Here is a 22,437-nt window from a genome sequence, read left to right as displayed (position 1 = left end):
GATGCCATTGGATTGGATTGTGCAACATTTGTTTACACTGAGCTATATAAATAAACTACTTCAGATTTTTAGCAAAATTACCACTAACATGACACAGCATCACGTAGATGAATGTAATGAATTTGGAAGCCAAACTATTTAGTGTCTGTGTTAATTTTTTTTGTGGTTTGCATGACATGTAAAGCTATATATATAAAATTTTTCATAGTCTAGAGTTTAATGCATTAGAAGTGTGAGCATTGCTGGTAGATAAATTTTATTTCAAGCTTGAACTATAAACTACTTCAGATTTTTAGCAAAATTACCACTAACATGACACAGCATCACGTAGATGAATGTAATGAATTTGGAAGCCAAACTATTTAGTGTCTGTGTTAATTTTTTTTGTGGTTTGCATGACATGTAAAGCTATATATATAAAATTTTTCATAGTCTAGAGTTTAATGCATTAGACGTGTGAGCATTTCTGGTGAATAAATTTTATTTCAAGCTTGAACTGAAGTCAATTCCATTGCCTTTTTTTCCTCCCCTTCTACAGATTCATGGCACTATGAGGGTTATCCTGGAACCACTAATTGGAGACATGCCCCTCATTGGAGCACTATCCCTGTTTTTCCTTAGGAAACCTGTAAGTATTTTTATCTCTGTTTCTTCTCTTTTTAGAGTGCTGATGACAGTAGTCAAAAAATGACACAGCAAGAATTTAGCAGCAAAAGGAAAGACTTTGGGAATTTGATACCATGTGGTTGAACTTTCCCAGAAAAATAGTAGGCAAATTGTATGAATACTAGAAGAAACCAAGTGGAATAATAATTACCTTGAATAAACTTCAGAAGTCTTTCCTGGGATTCTCTGTTCTTTACTACTCAAATGACAATGAAAGTGACCGGGGATCTTTTGGCTCAGCCAATACTGATGTGTATCACGGAGTCTGGCACTCGGATTCGGATTATTGAATCAATAACCTTTTAGTTATTCCAGATATATTTAAATTCCCTTGAATTAAGAGAATTAAAGATACTGATTCCCTTAGCTCACTGAGGGGAAGAAAACTTTGTCATCTGAGTAATTCAAAGAAAATGAGTTAAGGAAGGTTTTCTGAGGCCACAAAAGTTTCTGAATTCTGGCCTGTCACAAATTACCTGGTACAGTTAATTTTCATGAGAAGTTGTGTTTTGGATGGCTATCTTGTCTTTTCATGCTGAACTTAAATATGCTTTTTTAAAAAGACAGTAAACATGAAGTTTGAAACTAATAGTTTTTGAAAGCTGGGAACCTGAATGGTGTAGTCATACAATTTCAGTTCAATGCTTTCCTCAATGTCAAATGGTAGATGTACATCTTTGAGGTTTGCGCTATGATAAGGCACTACAGGTAGTGGATTGTTGCACCTTGGACTGATTGTTTCACTTCAAAAGCTGTAATCTGAATGTCACAAGTAAGATTGGCTGACAGGCACCAGTGTGTCTGTTGGTAACTTGGTTTGGCATTAGTAAAAGAACAGAGGACAGATAACAGATATAATTTTAACTGTCTGAAAAGGAGGAAAAAATACTCTACATCTTTAATTTAATTAAATCTCATAAAATATGACAGTGATTCTAGTCTAGGTTTTACTACTTCTAGGAAATGTCTTTCCTAATCTACAAATGTATCAAGAAAAGAACAGATGTTACAAAATGTGTTGAACAACCTTATTTTAGATTAATGTCAAGGAGAACATAACACATATTGCACATTTGCTGATGGAAAATTCTTTGAATGTGGTATATGTGTGTGGAAGGCAGTTTTAGCAATTTGAAGTTTGATACTGCTTTTAATAAGTGCCAGTAATAGAGCTTAATAGAAAACGTGAAAATAGAACATCATGGAAATTTTTATGCTACATGACTTCTTTAAGGAAATTAATTGTTTCCATCTCTTACTTAGTAGCAAGCTTTGCATTGGAAGCTTTTGTTTCTTGGATATGTTCTAATTAAACAGTCAAAACTTACGATGTCAAGATTTAAGTTTCAGACTATGCCAGGTCATAAATTGCAAGTATATTGGTTTAAGCACTTTGAAACAGTCTCAGATTGATCAATTGGGTTTCCTCAGCTGTCTGCAACTTTAAAAAGTTGATCTAGTTTTCAGTGTTTGGCGGGTGGGATCCTTTTCTTTACATAAACAGCTTTAGAAGGTATGTTATTGTTTTATTCAGTGAAATCACATTCTTGTAACATAATCCTTTTGAACTAATAAATGTCCTATGATAAACTTTTGTGAACTTGTTGAAAAAATAAGTTTGTATGGGTGTTTATGTATGGCCTAGGAAAAACCTCTAGTGTCATTCATGTTTCATCTAGAGAAACATGTGTGCTCGGTTAGACAGAATGGAGACTTAAATCTTAGTAAAAAATGTAAGAATTTGGAAATACTTCGTGGATAATTTAGTGAGCTTTTTTGTAAAAATAGTTCATGCAAAACTGATAAAACATCATTGCTTTTATTTGGAAAGGGTATTGGGGGGATTTCAATTGGGGAAATATATTGGGATGAATCAAATCTGGATTTACACACATTTCTTTGAAGTAAATCTAAACACTAGGAGGTGTCTGCTTAAGTTGTGTCTCATTCTTACCCTCTGAGTATGAGTGTAGGGCATCTGTTCATGTTTACATTAACAAACTAAGCAGGGCCATGAGGAGGATTGAACACTGCCTTATGGTAGTCTGCACTGTGTAATTGTTAGCATCCTCTGATACTAATTTGCTATTTACTGCTCTCCCAAACTGAGACTGACTTTCCTGACTTTGTACAGTGCCCAGCTCATCACATGGACGCTCTATTTTTGAGGAGCAGGGAGAAGAGTTTAGCTGTGTGGACACAGAGCTTATACTTTTTTTTCTACAGGATTTGGAATGAACTTTCTCTGTGTTGTAGATGTGGTTTGTGTAGTCTAAGCTGCTTTGTATTCACTGAGAGAGGAACCAGTGTGCCCTCCTCCTGCAGACACCATTCTGTTGGCACACTGGGTGCTGGAGCTGTGAACTTTTAATTTCTGGTACCCCAGATACCTCCCCAGTCAGCATTTAGCTCCGGTAGCCGTGCCCAGTCCTCTCTGTCCCTCATCCACTCGAAGTGCCGTGCCTTTGCGAAGTGTTTAACTTGGATAACTTGCACTTGAAACACTAAACTGAAAATACATTAAATGAAACACCTCTTGTTTGTGGTCAGTAGCTTTCTGAACGTGTCACTTTGTGAAAGACATTATCCAGAGTAATTTTGTCTTTACTCCTACCCCCGTGGTGCTTTGTTAAGGGTCTGATTGACTTAGTGGGACAAAAAAGGATTGGAAATAGCCCGGAGTATAAAAATTAAAAATCAACTCTTCCCCAAAAGTATTAAGTTACAGAAATATTAAAAGTATTTTTCACCCTCCTTTCATTTAAAAAATAAGCTAGTGGTCAAGGTCAGAGCAAACTTAAGGGTGAAATTGTTCGAAAATATATCTTTGAATCAAGTTATTCCATAATTTTGACAGTTATATGTGAATGTTTAGGTTTTTTGCAAGCAAGCTTCTCTCCCCACTGCAGTGTGTCATCTTGGTGTTTATTTTTCTTACTTCTGCGGAAAAATGTAAAACAATGTTTATTATAGCAATAGCCAGATTCTCTTCTCTTACTAGAGAGCAAGTGGCTGCAGCCAAGGAAAGCTTTTCTTCAGTATTTTTGTTAGACGAGAAGAGGAATTAGTTGGCAGCTAGTGTTAGATTTTGTTCTCATATTTTCCAGTCTAAAGTAACTGGCAACAATTCCTCTTGCTTTGTATCATCTGTTTGCTGGCCTTAATGACTATATAAGGCAATGCTGCCTAAATTAATAGTTCCAAACATAGTTGTTTAATGAATTTACCAGTCTCAAATTTCTGAGTAATGCATGAAGTTCTTGATGCTGCAAGAGTTCTTACTTTATACAAAACTTTTTAAATACTGTATTTTGATGTTACTATTGTGAAGAAGGTACGGAAAGTTTCGTCAGCTTATAAATTATGTCCAAATATATAAGAGATTTCAAGAGAGAGAAATATATGCATTGTAGTGTTTTGAAGTAGTCTTAAATCTCTGAGCTTCAGTGCTGAGAGAAGTTAGCACTCTGTAAATAGTCAGGATTTGTAAGTTTTTTTTGCAATACTTCTCATTATTTTAACATTATGTGTATTTACCATATATTCTGCTTGTCTAAGTGTAGGCTTTCTTACTTTTAGAAAAAAAAATCACATAGTTAATTATTTTGATTTTTTGATTCAGTTTTAGAAGTGTATATGGCTTATTGCTGTACTGCAAATTGGTAATTTTCAAAAGCTTATTTAGTGGCACACTTAATATTGAAGGTCTGTCTTAACCCAACCCTTTTTTCTTTTTTTAAAAAAACAAACAAAAAAACCAGACACATGAACATACCAGTAGTATTGTTCTAAAGTAACAATGGCTAAAAAACAGGATGCCTTCCAGGAAAAGTGGGCAACTCTTCCAAAGCTCTCATTTTGTATTCAAACTTTTGCCCTCCACTTGCTGACTTGACCCCTGCTCGCTCTCTACTCACTTTACAGATTGGGTCTGTCCTGTTGTTTTGATTTATTTGATATTGGTTTAGTTTCATTTAATATTGGCTACCTTTGGAAAATTCAGTGCTGGATGTATTTTTCAAACTTGTCAGGGACTGGTAGAAGGGTAGGAAGCAGTAGAAAGTAGAGGGAACCAACTTGAACTGTGGCTTTGAGTATTTGACATTATGGAGAAGAGTGAGGTGCACTGGATTTTGTAAGACTGACGGTGATCCTTCTTCCAATTACCTTAACTCAAAAACTTGGCTCCTCTGTCTTTTGCTCCCACAACTATACATATTATCTCTGTAGCAATTATCTCACTTAAATCTTTAGACAGTTATCACTGAAAAACCACTGTTAAACACAGTTGCTGGGCAGAAATGTGCTCCGTTTCCTATAGAGATGATGAAAATTGGTGTGATTTCTGTTTCCTATGACACTGTATGGTCAGGCCTTGTTTGAGTGGCTGAGTTTATTATATGTTTACTGGGGAAATACACTGGATAATGTCACTTATTAAATTATTACAATAAAGTTAGCACTTTAGCATTGTAGTGGTAATAAGCTGTGCTCTACTACCAGACAAATTCTGGTTTCTGCATGAACATTCAGAAGTAACGGAAGACGGCATGTTAGTCCCCTTCTTATAATAAATTTCTGAGGAAAAAACACAACTTATCCCATGGAATTGTATCATTGTGCCCTGTGGCAGACCTTAAATTTGTCCTGCAGAAATCTTATACTTCCAGAACTTGATTAGCAGGAAGTTGTTCATCAGAATTTTAAAATACTTTGTGGCTTCTCTTCTGAGAATTATTAGTGCTTATGGCAGCCAGATCAAGCCACAAGGTTGGCAGTGTTTAGCGGCTGCCTTTGTGCTGCTGTGAACTTCAGTTATGGCCCTGTATATTCTACGTTCCAGTACCTTCTTTTCCCTTTGTACAGGCATCTAGGGCACTGAGAACACCAAATATGTAAAAATGCTCATCACATTTTAGCCTGCCTTTTCTTATAGGATGCAGGGATAGATAGAGTTTTTTAAAACTCTTTCAGTATAACACAGAAGCAATAACAAAAGAATGAATTGTGAATATCATAAAAGAAATGAATTTTGGTGCAGAACTGAAAGCAGTGGTCCATCCCACTTGGTATACCATACAGCCAGTATAATTCCATGGCTGAACAGAATAGAAAAAAATGAAATGAGCTGTTACTGTCTCTGTTCAGAAGAGTAAAAGCTCAGTTACATGATTAACTTTTAAAAAAAGTTAATCTACTTGTCTATTACCTTCAGTGGTGTGTTGTACCCAGAAGTTGTGAAAGATCACTGCTTGCTGGACTTGTTTTTGTTCTTTTTTTTTCTATTGCATGTAATAATAAAAGGAATTGTAAGTCACATCTTTACAATATTCTGTTTCTTGCATTCTAACAAAACATGAATGTCAGTCCTATCAATTCTATCATTTTCATCATTTTCTCTCTAGTTAAAAACAGCTTCACAGGCTGTTGATCTTCACGGAGTTTTAGGAAGATTGTTCTGTTGCTGTTCATTTAAACATAGATGAACATCAGAATTAATCTTGTCTCTGCTACTTGTGCATCCTGACACTCGTTCCGTGTCGCATCTAACTTATTCAGGGATTTATCAAACTCATTAATGTAGTCACAGATTGAAGTGGAGCTTTACGTGTTTACTGTAACATCTGCAGGGCTATTTCCCCAACAGTGAAATTGATTAATGTGTATTATTCAATTGCATTATTTGGCTTTATTAACACTAAAATACACACCTTGCATATTAGATGCTCTTGACTTTTGCCATAGTCTTATGAAAATGAAGAAGCAGCATAGTAATTAGCAAATTCTTTTGTTTTGTTTTCCAGTTCTATTTACTGTCACTTTTCCAGATGATTAATAAGCATTACAGGCAACCAACTTTCTCCATCTCTTACACATAAGGAATATATGGGAGCTTTCCTTTTCTTTTTTCTTGTAAGCTTTGGAAACCTTCCACTTCTCATGATGCTTCTGCCACTGTGTTATGTAGGTGAATTCCAGTGTTCATGGGTTTGAGGGCTTTTTTTAAGCATACGTAAAAGTCTCAAATATTGTGAATAAAAGATGTAAGGAAGGTAGGAAATAGCAAACACAGGAAAATTCAATAAATATTTAGAAGTCATAGCTTATGCTGGGTTTTCCACCATATAACATGATATACAATATGATTCTACATGATATCTGGTCTTGCTTGATGTTTGATAAATTCCAAAATTGCATTACCCTGTGGTGAAACCTTAAGTCAGCCAGGGTTTTGATCCTTGGGTTTTCTTAAACTGCAAAATAGTTAGGGTAGGTTTTAAAACATATCTTGGCTCTAATATTTGAGCTGAAGTAAAGTTTGAAAACTAGTAGCAAGAAAGGCTAGAAGAAGGTGTTTCAGCAGTGCCCCTTCTGTAAGGCTGCTCATGCTGTTTCTCCATCACTCTAAACGCTTCTTTGCTCAGTAGGTTCAGCTGCTCTTGGGAGAGATGTATCTTCTGGCTCTTAACTATATGGTGCCCCAATCAGACAACCAGTTAGCCCAGCATGGAGCAACTAGTTACCTTTCTTACCTTCATCTCCCCTTCCTGCTGTGGACAGCTTCACTGTGAGCTAAGCATATAAGTAGTCCTTTGTGTGTGTTAGTAGTTCCAAACTTTATTTTACAGCATATCCAGACTCTTGTGTCTGCCTCATCAAATCACAGCCCTCTGGCTACCTTTACCACCAGCTCAGGGCCTCAGGGCTCAGTAGGCCTAGGACAGCCCATGAGCACAAGCTTTGGACAAAGTCCGTATTTAAATGTAGACATGTTTTGTTGGTGGGATAGCAGGTGCAATAACAGTCACTGTACCTATGAGTACAAAGATGTCTAATCAATTTCAAGCTATTAACGATGCTGGACAATCACTGGTTCCCCACATAAAGATTTTATGTTCCTTTCCTCCAACATAGGTAACAAAATACTGAGAGGAGTAAGAAGGGTTTGTGTCTTGGTATGAGTACGTTTTAGCGTGTGTTGCACTACTTCTCAGTTCAGAGCCTTGGTAAGATGCAAATTTCTTGGTTTTCAGGGACGAAACATAATTTGTTTTCGCTGCTCTGGGCAGGGGAAGAACTGAAAGAGCTTTGAGTCACACAACGTACGCACTGACTGCTTCATCGGAAAGTGTAACTGGTGTCTGAAACCTCGCTGTGGGCCAGAGAGCTGGCCGGTAGCAGGCTCTGCAAGGCAGGTCTCTCTGGGTTGCAGCGTGTTGTGGAAAGGCACCGCATCATTCCTGGCTCCTGGCAGAGTTTCACTTGGTGACAAATCCTTAACGCAGTCTTTCCAGTGCCCTGTTAGTTCTGCCGCAGAGAACCAGCTGGCATTCCCTGAATTTAGCTAAACTAAGAGAATTATGCGTTGCTCAAAGTGGTGGCAGAGAAGGAAATGATATTGTTGAGCTATTTTGGAGATTTATAGGCCAAAACCTTTTTTTTAAGTGTGGAATTTTTTATATTCGGTGTTTCAAAAAATGATTCATCAGCTGGCAGTCTTTGCTTGCTCACTTTTTCTCCATAGGGTTCTTCAACTTGATGAGGTGGTGGCATTGCTTTAACTTACTGTCAGAACCACAAGTTAGGGGACCTTTTTCCCCTCTAACAAATCATGGCATGGTCATGCCCAAAATATGGAATGAAAATCCTTGTTATTTGGCTGGACTGTGGCTGGAAGGGCTCCCTCTTGCGTATCAAGCACTACTGTAGATTTGACTGCTTTCTTCTCTCTCTCCTGTGAGTTTCTCTGCTCTCAGTGCTATTTCCATAATACTGCAGGTATAAGCTGTTTTTAGTTGAACTTGGTGTTCCTTTTTGGAAAACTTTTATTATGTTGCAAAAGGTGTATCTAATGCTGGAGTCTGATTAAGTTTGGGAGCCAAAAGTGCAGACTGGAAACAACCTTACTGAGAGGAATGTGGGAGGTGAGGGGGGAAGAACACCAAAACCAAAAAAAAAACCCCCAAAAAACATGAAAAAAAGCATCTGTCACTAATATCTGTAGACTAAGATTAGAGAGTGTGTTACTGCAGTGCTGTCAGTGTGCTTCATTGCTGCAGGGCTCTGCTGGAGGAACTGGAGAGGAAGTGCTATAGTGAGTTAAATGTGGCAAATCCTGTCTGCAAGGAGAACTTACCTTCAAAGCCCCAATAGTTAAAGCATGATTTATGCCAGGAGTCTGAAGGCTTGTATTCCTTCCAGAACATTTCATGGCTTAAGACTTATTTGCAAAGCTCTTCTCATAATCCTGTAAAGTACTTAGCCTTAGGAGCGTGTTTTAATTTCTTAGCCCCAACTTTGAATGGAAAAGGATTTGTCTGTAACATTTCTGAAACTGACCTCTGTCTTTCTATTTATTCCTGTACAATAAGTGGATGAATAGAAGTTTCTGATAATAAATGTACTAATTGCATTTGTTGTCTCAATGGCCATGCTTAGTAGCACTATTTTTTCAATTTCTTTGTGTAATTATTTTTTTACATTTTTCATGGTCTCAGGACTGATGACAGAATGAATCAATAGCCTTGTTTTTGAGAAGAACTGTGTAATAATCAAAGTATTAATAGTGAAATTGTACTATAGGCACTCTATGTATTTCATATGCTGTGCTACAACGTTTTGAAATGCTTTTTGGTCATATAATTTGAAAAATTTTCAGTTCTCAATGGTATCTTATAGGTTGTTCTTTGTTTTGGGTTGCGGCTGTTAATATAAAACCCACTATGATTTATATTTCAGTCTACTGTAGGAGAAGTTTCTCAATGCTGAATTTCAACATGCATTATGTTGCTCAATTCATTTAATTTGGTTGAGTTTATTTAGGAGACAGCCTTTGCCTTCACAGGACTTTGCATTGTGAACTGCCCTATGCAATATACTAAACAAAGCATGAAAAAAATCAACATGAAATGCAAATATTCTTGCATTTTCTATTTATTCTGAAAACCGTAGGCAAAACTGTTAAATACAGGAGGTAGGTATGAATGTCTTAGGATAGAGGCCGCTTTTTTGGGGTATTTATGGTATGTATTTGCCTTCTAATTTGCCTATGAAAAAGGGAAGAAATCATGTAATAAACTGGGTTCTTTATCTTAAAACAGTATAAAATTACTTTTTCTAGACCATTCCAGACATAGATTTTTAAAGTGTTACATAATGTGGTGTCAAAACTTGTGTTTAGAACATGAGAACTACTCTGAAAACACAAGTTGTGTTTAGCCTTATCAACTGCTACCAAGCTACTTGTATGTTACTTAAACATTTGTTAGATCGCAGGATTGAGGAAGTAGCAGAGCGCTGGTGAGGCACGTCTGGAATACTGGGTCCAGTGCTGGGCTCCCCAGTATAAGAGTGAGATGGACCTACTGGAGTGAGCCTAACAAAGGGCTAGGATTAGGATGCTGGAGCATCTCTCACATGAGGAGAGGCTGCGAGAGCTGGGCTTGTTTAGCCTGGAGAAGAGAAGGTTCAGGGGCGATATTTTCAATATATATAAATATCTGATGGGGGAAGTAAAGACCACGCAGGTAGACTCTTCTCAGTGGTTTCTAGTGACAGGACAACAGGCAATGGGGACAACCTTAAATATAATGAATTCCTTTTAAGCATTAAAAAAATATATTATTATTTTTATTTTTTAACTGTAGGGGTGATTGAACACTGGAGTAGGTTGCCCAGAGAGGTTGTGGAGTCTCCATCCATGGAGGTATTCAAAGCCTAACTGGACACAGCCCTGAGCAACCTCACACAGCTGATTCCACTTTGAAAAGGAGTGTTGGACTGGATGATCTCCAGACATGTTTTCCAACCCCGACTATTCTGTTTCTATATCCTAATGGATCTCAAATGAAATTAGGTGCCTGTGTGTGGTCAGTTAAATCACTATTTTTGCTCTGAGATTTTAATTCTCAGCATTCAACGCTTTTGAGTGTTTAAAAGCCCTTTATTTTATAATCATAGAATCACATGGGGTTGGAAGAGACCTCTGGAGATCATCTAGCCCACCCCCTCCGCCAGAGCGGGTCTACCTACAGCACGTTGCACAGGAACTTGTCCAGGCGGGTTTTGAATGTCTCCAGAGAAGGACACTCCACCACCTCTCTGGGCAGCCTGTTCCAGGGCTCTGCCACCCTCACAGTAAAGAGAGTGGTAGTAAAGAGAGTTATAATGAGAACATCTATCAACTTCACAGATATCAATTATTGCAAGGTAGCCATCTGACATTGTTTTCATCATGTAAAAGAGCAAAGAGACCATAATTGTTCACCTTGTATTTATAGAAGTTAGTATTTTAGAGATGTTCCAGCCTTTGGGTAAGGATACTGTTCAGTAAAATTTCTAGAGTCCAAAAATAATTATTTTATCACAGAACTTATGTTTTCAAAGCTACTTATTTCTACCTGTTCATGCAATTTCGTCGCTAGAGCTAATACTACAGTTGGAGAATGTCTTCCTTTATAATGTTACCTTGTTTACCTCCAATGTTTTGTACATCTGGAAACATGAACTTGGAAATTCAGATTTATATTAAATAGTATCTGGTGCTGTATTTCATTTTGCCCTGCAAGATAATTCGTTTGTCCTGCAAAAGCATTTTAATTCACAGAGTCAAGTAAATAAACGACTAAGTGAGAGGATGTCTTTGGAACCTGCTAGTTTTAAAGACAAAATATCTTAATTGTGAAATGCAATTACCAGCAGACAAATAACATTTTTCATTTCAATTTGCCCAGTGGTGCATTTCGCCAATGATGTAAAGGTTAAAACAGAAGCTTAACCAGCAGCTAATGCAAGAATTATTTTATCTTTGTTTCTCTATGCCCTAAACTGCAAAAAGAAATTACTGCTATTTAGTAAAAAGTTAAAAATTCTGTTACTTTTTTACCTCCTCCGACTTATTATTTTCTGTGTCTGCTGGGGATATTGTGCTGAAAAGTAAATCAAAAGGAAACATTAACTTCCTGATCAAACTTGCAAAATATAGTTTTAGAACTCTCTTAAAAATCAACCAAAGTTTTCACAGTAGCATCAGTTCTGCAGTATCTTATTGGAAAGGTCCTGTTATTCCTAAAGCTGCAGAATTAAGCTTATAGGAATCATGTTACTTGTAGTTGGGTGAATTGTCTAAAGCATTACATTTCAGTTTTCTGTACAACTGCTACTTTGTTGTGGATACTTTGGGAAAGTGTTTTTAAGGGTCAGAGTGGAACAATAAAAATGTTGATTTTTATTGTTTTTTCCTGCTATCAAAACTTCATCGTTATTGTATCTGTTGAGATATTGAATATGATTCCTGGGAGAAAATCAGTTTATGAAATATATGGATAAAGGAAATACTCTATAATTGGCAAGGGGAAATGGCGGATGCAACAGCATAATTAAATGTAATAAAATCCATGCAACTGGCAGAAATGTATTGTTTACTGCATTTTACCCTCACAATATAAAATAATGTGAAGTAAGAAAACGAATTGAATAGAACTAAACTAAGCTAAGCTGTCGTTCTGAGAGCTCTTCTCTTCTGTCTGATGCTGTAACGACAGAGTGAAAAATTGTTTTGACTTTCATTCATTCTTTCAGTGTCTGGGAAACATGAATATCCTGAAGGCTTTAGAAAATTGCATTTAAAAGAAGCAAACAGATAAATTGTAATGATCTGTATAAATTTATAATTCTTTTGTTCTTGGTGCCTTGATTTCTAAATGTTGAAATAGAGCAGATCTCCATTGTTCTCCTTTTGGTTGGTGGAGGTAGAGAGAAAGAACTTTCTGTGTTTCACTTTGTGCCCATTGCCTCTGGTCCTGTCACTGGGCACCACGGACAATAGTACGGCTCTGTCGTTTTTGCACCCTCCCTTCAGGTATTTATAGACAGGAATAAGATGTCCCTCAGCCTTCTCTTCTCTGGGCTCAACAGTCCCAGCTCTCTCAGCCTTTCCTCATAGGAGAGACGCTCCAGTCCCTTAATCACCCTCATGGTCCTTTGTTAGACTCTCTCCAGTATGTCCACGTGCTGAGGAGCCCAGAAATGGGCCAAGCATTCCAGGTGTGTCCTCACCAGTGCTGAGCAGAGAGGAAGGATCTGCTGGTGATGGCTTTCCTAACGCAGCCCAGGATGGCATTAGTGGCCTTTGTGGCAAGGGCATATTGCTGGCTCATGTAGATTCTTGCAGTACATCCCATGATAAGTCTTGCCTTTTTGTTTTGGAATATTCAATTAAATCTTGCTACCTTTTCCATTGAAAGAATAATTATTTTTTTTCTGCTTAATGGTTTGTTACAGGTAGGCTGGCTGCTTTGTAGATAATGTTGTTGAGATATTAAGTAACAGCGCTCCTTATGTAAGCAAATACATAACGTGTTATCTTCAGTGGAAGTATTCACAAGGGAAATCACTAACTAAACTATTAACAGATCCTTTATAAAAGAATATTATGTGCTTTTTTTTGAAATGGAAAATTAATGTAGGGTGATTATTCTTGCCTCTTTGTGGAAAGATAAAACATATGTTCTTGTAGAAGCTCATTATTTCAGCATTTAGCATAACACCACAGTTTCTTAACTGAGAAATCTCAAAACCCTTTTAACTTTTTCATGCAGTTCTTAGATTGGGTTAGTTAGATTTGGAAGCATGGTGGTAGTTGGATGGGTTTGGATTTATTTGTTGTTTATATTCAGTTAACTCCTGTGCAGTTAATAGAACGTTTTCAGTGAGAAGTGACCTATCCATGAGTTTTGTTATCTAGAATTCGAAGATTATAGGACTGAAAAGGAAATTAGAAATTAGTTGTTAATTCCAGCAGTCCTGAAACAGAATAAGTACTTTTACAGCATTTGTATGTATAATATTCTGTAAAGATTTTCAGTGAAGGAAGTATATATGATCTAGCAATGAGTTACCCGTATTATTTCTGAGCATTTTTCTCACTTCAATACTTAATCCTGTTTATACCTTTCTTCTTCACTGCATCAGTGGTAGAATGAATTTGTCTCTTTGTCGTTGAAAACAACCTCCCGTATTTGCAAACTGTTACCATGTCCTCCTCCTTAATCCCAATCCTTCATTTTTTCCATTAGTCGTGTCTTCTAGATCTCTTATTTTCCTGGTCTCAAATGGGTTTCTTCATCAGTTTATTATACTTCGCAAATTCATGTTGGTGGCTTCATCTGTAACAGGTCTATGGTGAATACAAGAAGATTACTCCAGGAAATAGCACCACATCTTGTTATTTGCTATCGTTTTTGTTTTGGTTTTTTTTTTTTTTTTTTTTTTTTTTTTTTTTTTTTTTTTTTTTTTAACTCTCCTGTCCTTTTCTCTGTAATTCACAGCTTTTGGAAATTAACTGGACTGGACTGACCAATCTTCTGGATGTTCCGGGACTGAAGTGAGTATATGTAAACCAGTGTTCATATTCGTCCACTCCAATAAACCCCAGAAAATCTGAAGACCACTGGCTAAAAAATTTTAGGTTAAATTACTCTGAGCAGTTATGCATTAATTTAGATTATACGAAATTGTGCAATTGGCAGACGGTAGTGATTTCACTATAAGTGAAAGTACATTAAAAGCATATCTGGTAGGTCTTATTAAAAACATTCTGAAAAGTTAATTTTTAATCTACTTTTTTTAGTGTTGTCAGCCATTCCAGATTCTCAGAATCTTGTGTATTTCCTGTCTACAGCAGAAAGACAAAGAGCCTTATTTTTCACACCGGTTAGCTGACAACATCTTGGTTTATGGCTTTGTATGCGGATACATCTCTAGTTGCTTGTGTAAAGGTAGTTAGGAATACCTTAAGACAGTAATCAAATTAAATAAACTTTCTAATCTCTCTGAGTACTAACTTTTGAAGCTTTCAGTTTATTATGTGAAGATCGAACAGAGTAGCAAAAATATAGCTAGAAAAAATGCTTGGTGTATTCAGAGCTTTTCAAAATAGCGCATGATAAAACACCAAAGAAAAAAGCAGAAGCAGAGGTGAAAATCAAGCTTCTTTGAATCATTGCAATCCTAATAAGGTTAAATCCCCATGAATATATTCATAATTATCAAGTTGTAATGGTTACCCAGGGGCTTTTTAATATTGAGACAATGGGTAAGGGGATAATGACAGATCTGATACACACTTGAATTTTGTGTCTAATTCTTCTATTGAATCCCATACTCTCAAGAGTTGGCTGACTCCAGAATTATTTTTTCTATTGTTTGAAAACAAGAGTTTGAATTTCGGTATTAAATTAATCCTTTAGTGCTCAGTTGCATGCCTGAAACAATTTCTGCTTTACTTAGACATGTGAAGCCATTGCATGGAATCCCAATTGAACAGTTTGAAATTAGAACTTGCATTAAGTAGGTTAATGGATGCAAGAATTGCTTATGATTCAAGCCCTCTAAAGACCGCCTCTGAGGAAAGGGGTTTTCTTCATGAGTGAGAGAATGGCTTCCAAAATACAGCTTCTGAGTAACAATTTGCTAATAAATTTACATTTAGTACTTAAACATACCGGGCTCCTGAGATTCATATCATGCTACATATTTGCCTGACTACAAACACAAAACCTCAGATGTATACAAAGTCTTGCTAAAAATCTCAAGTTTATGGTTTCCAGAGCAACCGAGGTTGGCCACATATGCAAATAACGGGGCCATCTACATGTAGTATAGTTTCTATAGTAACTGTAACTGAGGTGACTCACGCTCTGCCTTACCAAGAGATTTCTTCAGTGCTGTATTTTTTTTTCTCATCTGTATAGATAGATTGTATATTTTGGTACAACAGCTTGACATATGTAGTTGTTATGAACAATGATGAACAAGAGGTTGCTGCCACCACAGGTAGCTTTTTTGTCCTGCGGCTGCTGGCTGCACACTAAACTGCTTACTTGTACTTTGTATGCAAATGTTTTCTGCTAAATGAATTTCTGCATTTGCTGCTGGCAGCTTCCCTGTTAGCTGTTAACAACTTCAGTTGCTCTTCGTGTATGACTCCACAAGGGGAAGGACACAAAAGTAATTCATATCCTATCATTAGCGTAGATTACAGAGGAGTGGAATTAAAATCTCTGTGAGCAAAAGCCAGGCTGTGAGAATACTCACGTGCTGTCAGGAGGGAAAGTGGATGATGGGAAGGTAAATTCTGTTATGGTTGCTTGAGCTATAGTAAAAATACTCTGGTGCAGTCAGAGATGTGCTGTCTCTGCAGTATGAATAAAGACACAGGAAAAATACATAGCTGCTTATTCGTTCACTAAAAACTAAGTAGAGCTAGAGAGCAATACAACAGAGTGGGTAACTACCAATTATTTTACTGCAATGAAATGAGGTTTTGAAGACATTTAATAAATTATCTGAAGCCTTTCACACTTCTCTCATTTTTATGAACTGAAAAAATAATTGTACTTAGAATCAATGACTTGGAGTTTACAATCTTAGGTTCTTTATTGATGATGCATCAACCTAAGAGTTTAAATTGGTACATCTTTCTTTGTTGCTTGATCAGTGATTTGAATCTTTTTCATGGGTCAGAGCTCTTAGTTTAAATAATAAAATAATAAATATGATTGTTATTTTTGCCTTGTATTCATGAAGAATACTTTGGAGCTGGGAGCATCCCAGTTGGCTAATATCTGGTTAGGTAAGTTTTGAACAGCTTGAAAGTCTCGTGTTGGTTTATAATTCATTTAATTCATTACTTAGTTATGATATTTGGCATTCTTTTTTAGCTCCCTGTTTTTAAAGCTGGAATATCTGCTACCTCCTACAAGTCCAGTTTCTCTGTTTAAAACTGTGAAATTCCATTAATGCTGGTTCACTTTTCCTATTAATTTTGCAGATGTTTTAGTGAACTCAAGCATTTGTGTTGGGATAAAACCTTTGGAATCACAGAGTTGGGGTTTGGTCCTAGTATAAAGGATTGTGAATCCTCCAAGTGACAGGGCTCTGTTGTTCTTCAGGCTGTCTCTTTCTCTTATTTAAGGACATCTCCTGTAGCTCCACTTGAATATTAATCAATCTCTGAACCTTTTCCTAGTCCAGGATAGGCTTATTCATGCCCATAGCTTATTTCATAATGTTTGTGAAGAGAGAAGAGCACGATAACCTTTCTTTTAAGGCATTGCAGGTGCCATTGTCTCTCTTGCACTGCTCATTTGCTTTCTCTGACCTAGGTCAGTTAGTTTTCTACATTAATCATCTGTTCTTAAGGCGTGTGCTTTACTGACCATAAAGGCAGAGCTTTCTCTTCTTGCCCGGTAGGGACACTAACAAAAGCATGAATGGAAAAACTTATCTGATCTCTCTCCTGGAGCTTCATCATCAGACTTGGATTTTGAAAAGTGTGATTATTGCTTGTGTAGTTACAAAAAAAACTGAGGTGATGATTTTCCTTTTAATGTTAAGACTGTTTGAGATGTTTATCTTAAAAATTTAAGCCAAGTCTAAAAAAATAATGGGTTCTATTTTCTTGGCTCATTTTAGAGAAAGTCTAACCTACATAAGTTGAGAATTTGACGCTTAGCAAAACTGAACTGAGAAATTTGAAAAGCAACTTATGTTACCAAGGAAGCTACACATTTTCAAATAACATAATTATCTTCTTGTAGTAATTATCTGAAGAGACTATAATTTATAAGGTTCGGTGTTCATGTAGAATAAAAATCTTTTTAAGTATATCTGGATAAGCTCTGCAAGAAAGAAAGGGGAAATTAAGACTCCTCTCTAGGAGAGATGTGAACTAACAGAAGTTGAGAGGAAGCTTTTCCTCTGAGCAATATCTTAACATGGTCCACTGTTGCTTCTTTTAGAGAATAAACCGAGGTCTGCACAGACCTGTCTTGTTGATCTTGATGCAGTTTTGAGCTCCTTCTGTTCCTCTTGTACTGGATGCCATTAAAAGTCAGCTGTGTTCTATCATGTATCGTAGTTCATCTGGATTTACAGTGGAAGTAGGCAGCCAAGGGGATGTAGGCTGTACAGGTTGCCAATCTCTGGCATGAAAGTTCAGTATGAATTTGAAATAGGCCAGATTGTATTCAATGGGTTAATTCTGTTACCCATCTCTACCATAATATGTTTATTAATCACCATGAAATTTTCTTCCCAAATTAAAATGTAATACACATCTCACTGCAGTTTTTGTCCTTGTATGTTAGCTGCTGAGTCAGAGCTACTCCCAACCGGAGATTGAGTCTTAGAAAAACTTCAGAAGGTGATCACACACACGTGCTTATTCTGAAAAATGTTCTAAATAATCAAATATTATTGGCATCTTAATTCCATAAAGACTGTAAAAGGAAAATCATAAAGTGTATTTTGGGAGAAGTCATTCATCCCTGAAGGGGATGCCAGCTTTAGTGAGAGTGCATGTGCCGTTGAGAATATCTCAAGTACTTCTATAATTTTCTCTCTGAGCCTTTGTACATACCCCTAAAATCTTCCTGAGTCCTTTTCTTCCGTGGTGAGTTGTACCACTCCAGTTCTACCTTTCTGCCAGTGTAGGCAATGTGTGTAACCAACGGCATTGGCCTGACAACCTACCGATTTGGTGCCAGCTCACACCCAAACTGGGTGGACTTGTAGCTTCGAAATCTTTTCTGTGTTTGTGGGGAAGTATGGGGTTGGGTGTTTAGATGATTCATTATGATGTGATTGTACTGCCACTCCCTTTAGCCAGAACAAAACCTGTTTTGCTTCCCCAGGCTATGTTTTACTCCACGCCACAAGCGTGTTTTCTTTGTTTCTGGTTTAAATGATGGTCCTCCCAGCTCAAGAGGAGAACTTGTTTCATAACAATGTGGGCATGGTTAGCCAAACTTTCAGGGACAGTTAAATCATTATTGAAATACAAAAGCAGATTAACACTTAACATCTGCTTGGTTATATGCAATGCAGGCAAGAAAACTTGTGCAACAGCCTTTTACCCTGGGTGGCTTTAAAAAGGGGAGCGAGAAGGGAACTTGGTGGTGGCGGGGAAATGAGCATATTCATCTCTGTGGTTTCTGCTATTCAGTGTCAGCTGCTTCCACCTGGTGGCCATTTTTACAAGAATCCTTTATTTAAAAAAAAAAAAAAGAGTTTAAAAAGCAGATGTGTCTTCTACCTCCCCAAAAAGGCAAATGTTTTCCCCATTTAGGTTGTTAAGCAGAAAAAGGAATATATTAGTATGACATAATGTGTTTAATTCTCATGAAGTAACTGAGGATTATTTTCTCCAACAGCGGCTTATCAGATACAATAATATTGGATATAATATCCAACTACCTGGTCCTTCCAAATAGAATTACAGTCCCCCTTGTCAGTGAAGTGCAGATTGCTCAGCTGCGGTTTCCTATACCAAAGGTAAGCACGGTTCTGTTAATACTAATGGCTCGGCATTTAGGTTTGTCTGTAGTAGTTACTGTTAAAAGATATGCACATCTGTGTGAATTTCTAAATATAGTTATTGCAATAGTACAAATTATTGTGAATCCAGTCACTTAAAATAATTGATTTAATTTATAAATGATTTCTGTGGAGTTAATGTTTAATAATAATGCTAAGGAGGACTTTTTGTTTTGTTAGAATCTTAAATGTGTTACTTGTTAAAACATAGTTCAACTGTAGAGACTAAAAATTAAGTGACACATGTTTTATATTATCACTGCAAGCTATTGTTAGTGCTCTTCACTTGAAAGTTGTTACTACTTATTGCTATTCACATCCAGTAGCGTGGCTTTTCTTGATATAACTGGCAAGTTTCTGATTTTTTGATGATAGTTTTTCTTTTCAGGAATCTCTTTTGTGCTAGGTCTGCTGTGTATATGGATCATCATTGATATCCCTCCATTTAGTATGTCCAAACTAAGTTTCATGTTAAGAAAATCACAATGGAAATTATAAAACATATATTGCATAAATTGCGATGGCACAGAGGCTTTCAGATTACTACATAAGCTCATTTTTTCTTTTTTCAGGGTGTTCTAAGGATACACTTTATTGAAGCTCAGGACCTGGAGGGGAAAGATACTTACCTAAAAGGGATTGTCAAAGGAAAGTCAGATCCTTACGGAATCATCCGTGTGGGCAACCAGATTTTCCAAAGCAAGGTCATCAAAGAAAATCTCAACCCAAAATGGAATGAAGTTTATGAGGTATAATCACTAAAAATACCTTGCTGTGTGTTCTGTAAAGTTGTCTTCTGAAGTTTCTTTTGTTAAAGAAGATACTCTGGGCCTGTCCTTGAGGAACTTATTGATGTCTCCCTCTAAAAGCCCGAAGTGTTGTAACAAAACCAAAATTCTCCACTGATCTCTATACTTCTGTCTAGACTAAGCATCAGTAGTTCTGAAAAGCAGCCCACTCTCTTAAAGCCAGCATTAGCAAATCGCATCTGAAAAGCTCTTATACTTGTTCTACTCATTAAATTGCATCTTTTTTTAAAGCATTTCCTTATTGATGTGTTCCAATACACAGAGGGACTGTAGTTCTATGTTTTACTGTTACTATGCCATTTAACAAAGGTAGTTAGTTTTACCATTGACAGTGCCATCTTACTGTACTTCCAGGCCTTAGTATATGAACATCCAGGACAGGAGCTAGAGATTGAGCTCTTTGATGAAGATCCAGATAAAGATGACTTCCTGGGAAGGTAAATGTTGTAGACAATATGCTTGTAGGTATTGAAAAGAGATATGAAATATTTTGATGTCATCTTTTTTGGGTTTTTTTGCATTTTATTGCAATTGTAGTTCTGCTCCATTACTGTATTTATAAGTTCATTATCTTGGTAAAATGGTGGCAGTAAGCAGTAGTAATAGTTCCCTAAGTACTTCATACATGTAAATATGTGTATATAAAAATGTACTTGTGTATATACACATCTAGATCTTCATATATCTTTCAAAAAATAAGGTAAGTATTGTGGATACCTGGGAAAAAAAAAAAAAGGTGGGTTTTTTTCAGTAATTGTGCCCTACTTGCTTTCGTAAGCATCACTGAGTCTTAATTATTTCTTCAGGCAACCTTAATATAGCTTTTTTGTAGCTGTGTATCTTCTTCATCTCCACAGTTTTTAAATGGCTATCTCACAGTTTATTTTTCTGTAAAAGCTTATCTTAACTGTTTGATTCAGGAAAGTTGCTGTAGTGCTTTTGCAAACATTACTCACTGTTAGAGTCCATAGGCCTACCTTTAGTGTTGACCCAGAAACAGGGTTTTAGTCAGCTTCTTTCTCCAGTAATTTGTCACCTTTATTTCTTGCAGAGTTTTGGAGCTTCCCATTGTTGCTTTCCATACAGAGTAGAACTCCCTTATCTTTCCAGCTCCTTCTCTCTTTAACAGGAGCAACAGTACCTACTTCTCTTCTCATTAAAATAAAGAAGTAGGTAGTACAAAGGCTTCTTTTCTTTGCACTTCCCTAATCTTACACTGAAGTGGTGGGGGGGAAAAGTGGCATAATGTGTACATCAGTACTAATAAAATCAAAAGCCACGTCAAATATTCGTGCACTGGCATGTAGTCGTCTGCCCTGTTTAATTTTTAGCAGATTCTGTGATACATTTTTAGCTTGTGTGAACTAGCACTTTTTCCAGACAATGCCAAAGCATGAATTTGGTCATAGCATATGTCCAGGGGCTATTTCCAGTGGGTAATTTGGATGTAGTTACTGCTCTGAAAATTTGGTCATATGTATGTGAGCCATATTGTGCCATTTTTCATTGTAGCTGCAAATTGGGCTCTAGTATAGGCATATTTTCTGTTATCCTGCTTTCATCTTTAAGCCATTTCATTCCCTACTTCTTCCTCTCTTAGGGGCTAAAAGAATAGTATTCTGTTCTTTTGATCTCAATGGAAGCCTGGATACTCAGGAAGCAGAGGGTGGGATTTGAGTTCAGTATTAAATTTTTTGCTTCTTGACTAAAGTACTCGTTTTTTTGTTTTTTCTTTTTCTAGTTTGATGATAGATTTAATTGAAGTTGAAAAGGAACGTCTTCTAGATGAGGTAAGTGTTCAGCAAGTTTTGGTTTAAAAACCCATATGTTGTATATGTTGTAGTTCTTGTATTATTTTTTTCCTGTTTCCTGTATTCGCATGAATAATGCGATTGAAATAGATTCCTTGATGATCAATACAGTGGTTTAAGGGACATCTGAATTGGTGAAACCTGAAGAATAATGCCATTCTTCTTCTGTCTTGGAGCTTTAAGATTACTAGTATGCAAAAAACAGTAACATATATTTGGTGAGAGCTTTTCCTTGCAGGACAAGAGTCAATTTTAGGACAATAGGACAATTGCCAAGTTTAACTATTATTTGACTTAGCAGACTAATTTTTATCCTATATGTAAGAGGGATTGTTGTGAGGTCTTATGTATTGTTCAGAAGTATGTTATGCAGGGTTTGTATTTCCAGAACATCTTTACAGAACTTAAAGAATTCTCTTGATATTTAAAAAATGCTTTTACTGTACAACATAGAGGTTTGCATGGCTGTTGTTGTTATTCTGTGTTGTAATATTTAGTGTGAAATAGGAAATTTTAAGCAACGAATCACATCTTTTCCGGTTATGCAGACTTCAGCTCCATAAAATTTCTAGTAGATCTTAGCATTTCCTAAACGTCCCCAAGAGCCAACTGCAACCATGTATTTGTTTGGTGTCAGGTTATTTCACAGTACTCTGCTTAACTTTTAGTGGTTTACTTTGGATGAAGTGTCCAAAGGAAAATTGCATTTAAAACTGGAATGGCTCACATTGATGCCAACTGCTGAAAATCTAGACAAGGTATGAAATTAACAC

General features: G+C 36.6%; 1 protein-coding gene across 4 annotated transcripts in view; it reads left to right on the top strand.

The window, feature by feature from the left end:
- Positions 1–22,437, top strand: part of ESYT2 (extended synaptotagmin-like protein 2) — an 84,928-nt gene that overhangs the window by 40,679 nt on the left and 21,812 nt on the right. For all 4 annotated transcript variants that reach the window (XM_014945022.1, XM_014945021.1, XM_014945023.1 and 1 more), the window contains exons 6-12: positions 539–628; positions 13,995–14,050; positions 18,882–19,002; positions 19,617–19,793; positions 20,208–20,290; positions 21,595–21,643; positions 22,333–22,422. In XM_014945022.1, coding sequence (XP_014800508.1) covers positions 539–628; positions 13,995–14,050; positions 18,882–19,002; positions 19,617–19,793; positions 20,208–20,290; positions 21,595–21,643; positions 22,333–22,422 — 666 coding nt within the window. The remainder of the gene's footprint in view (positions 1–538; positions 629–13,994; positions 14,051–18,881; positions 19,003–19,616; positions 19,794–20,207; positions 20,291–21,594; positions 21,644–22,332; positions 22,423–22,437) is intronic.

The sequence above is a fragment of the Calidris pugnax genome, unplaced genomic scaffold (genome assembly GCF_001431845.1).
Source record: "Calidris pugnax isolate Ruff unplaced genomic scaffold, ASM143184v1 scaffold54, whole genome shotgun sequence".
Lineage (NCBI taxonomy): Eukaryota > Metazoa > Chordata > Aves > Charadriiformes > Scolopacidae > Calidris > Calidris pugnax.
Note: the sequence above shows the minus strand (reverse complement) of the source record. Positions and strands in the feature narration are given on the sequence as shown.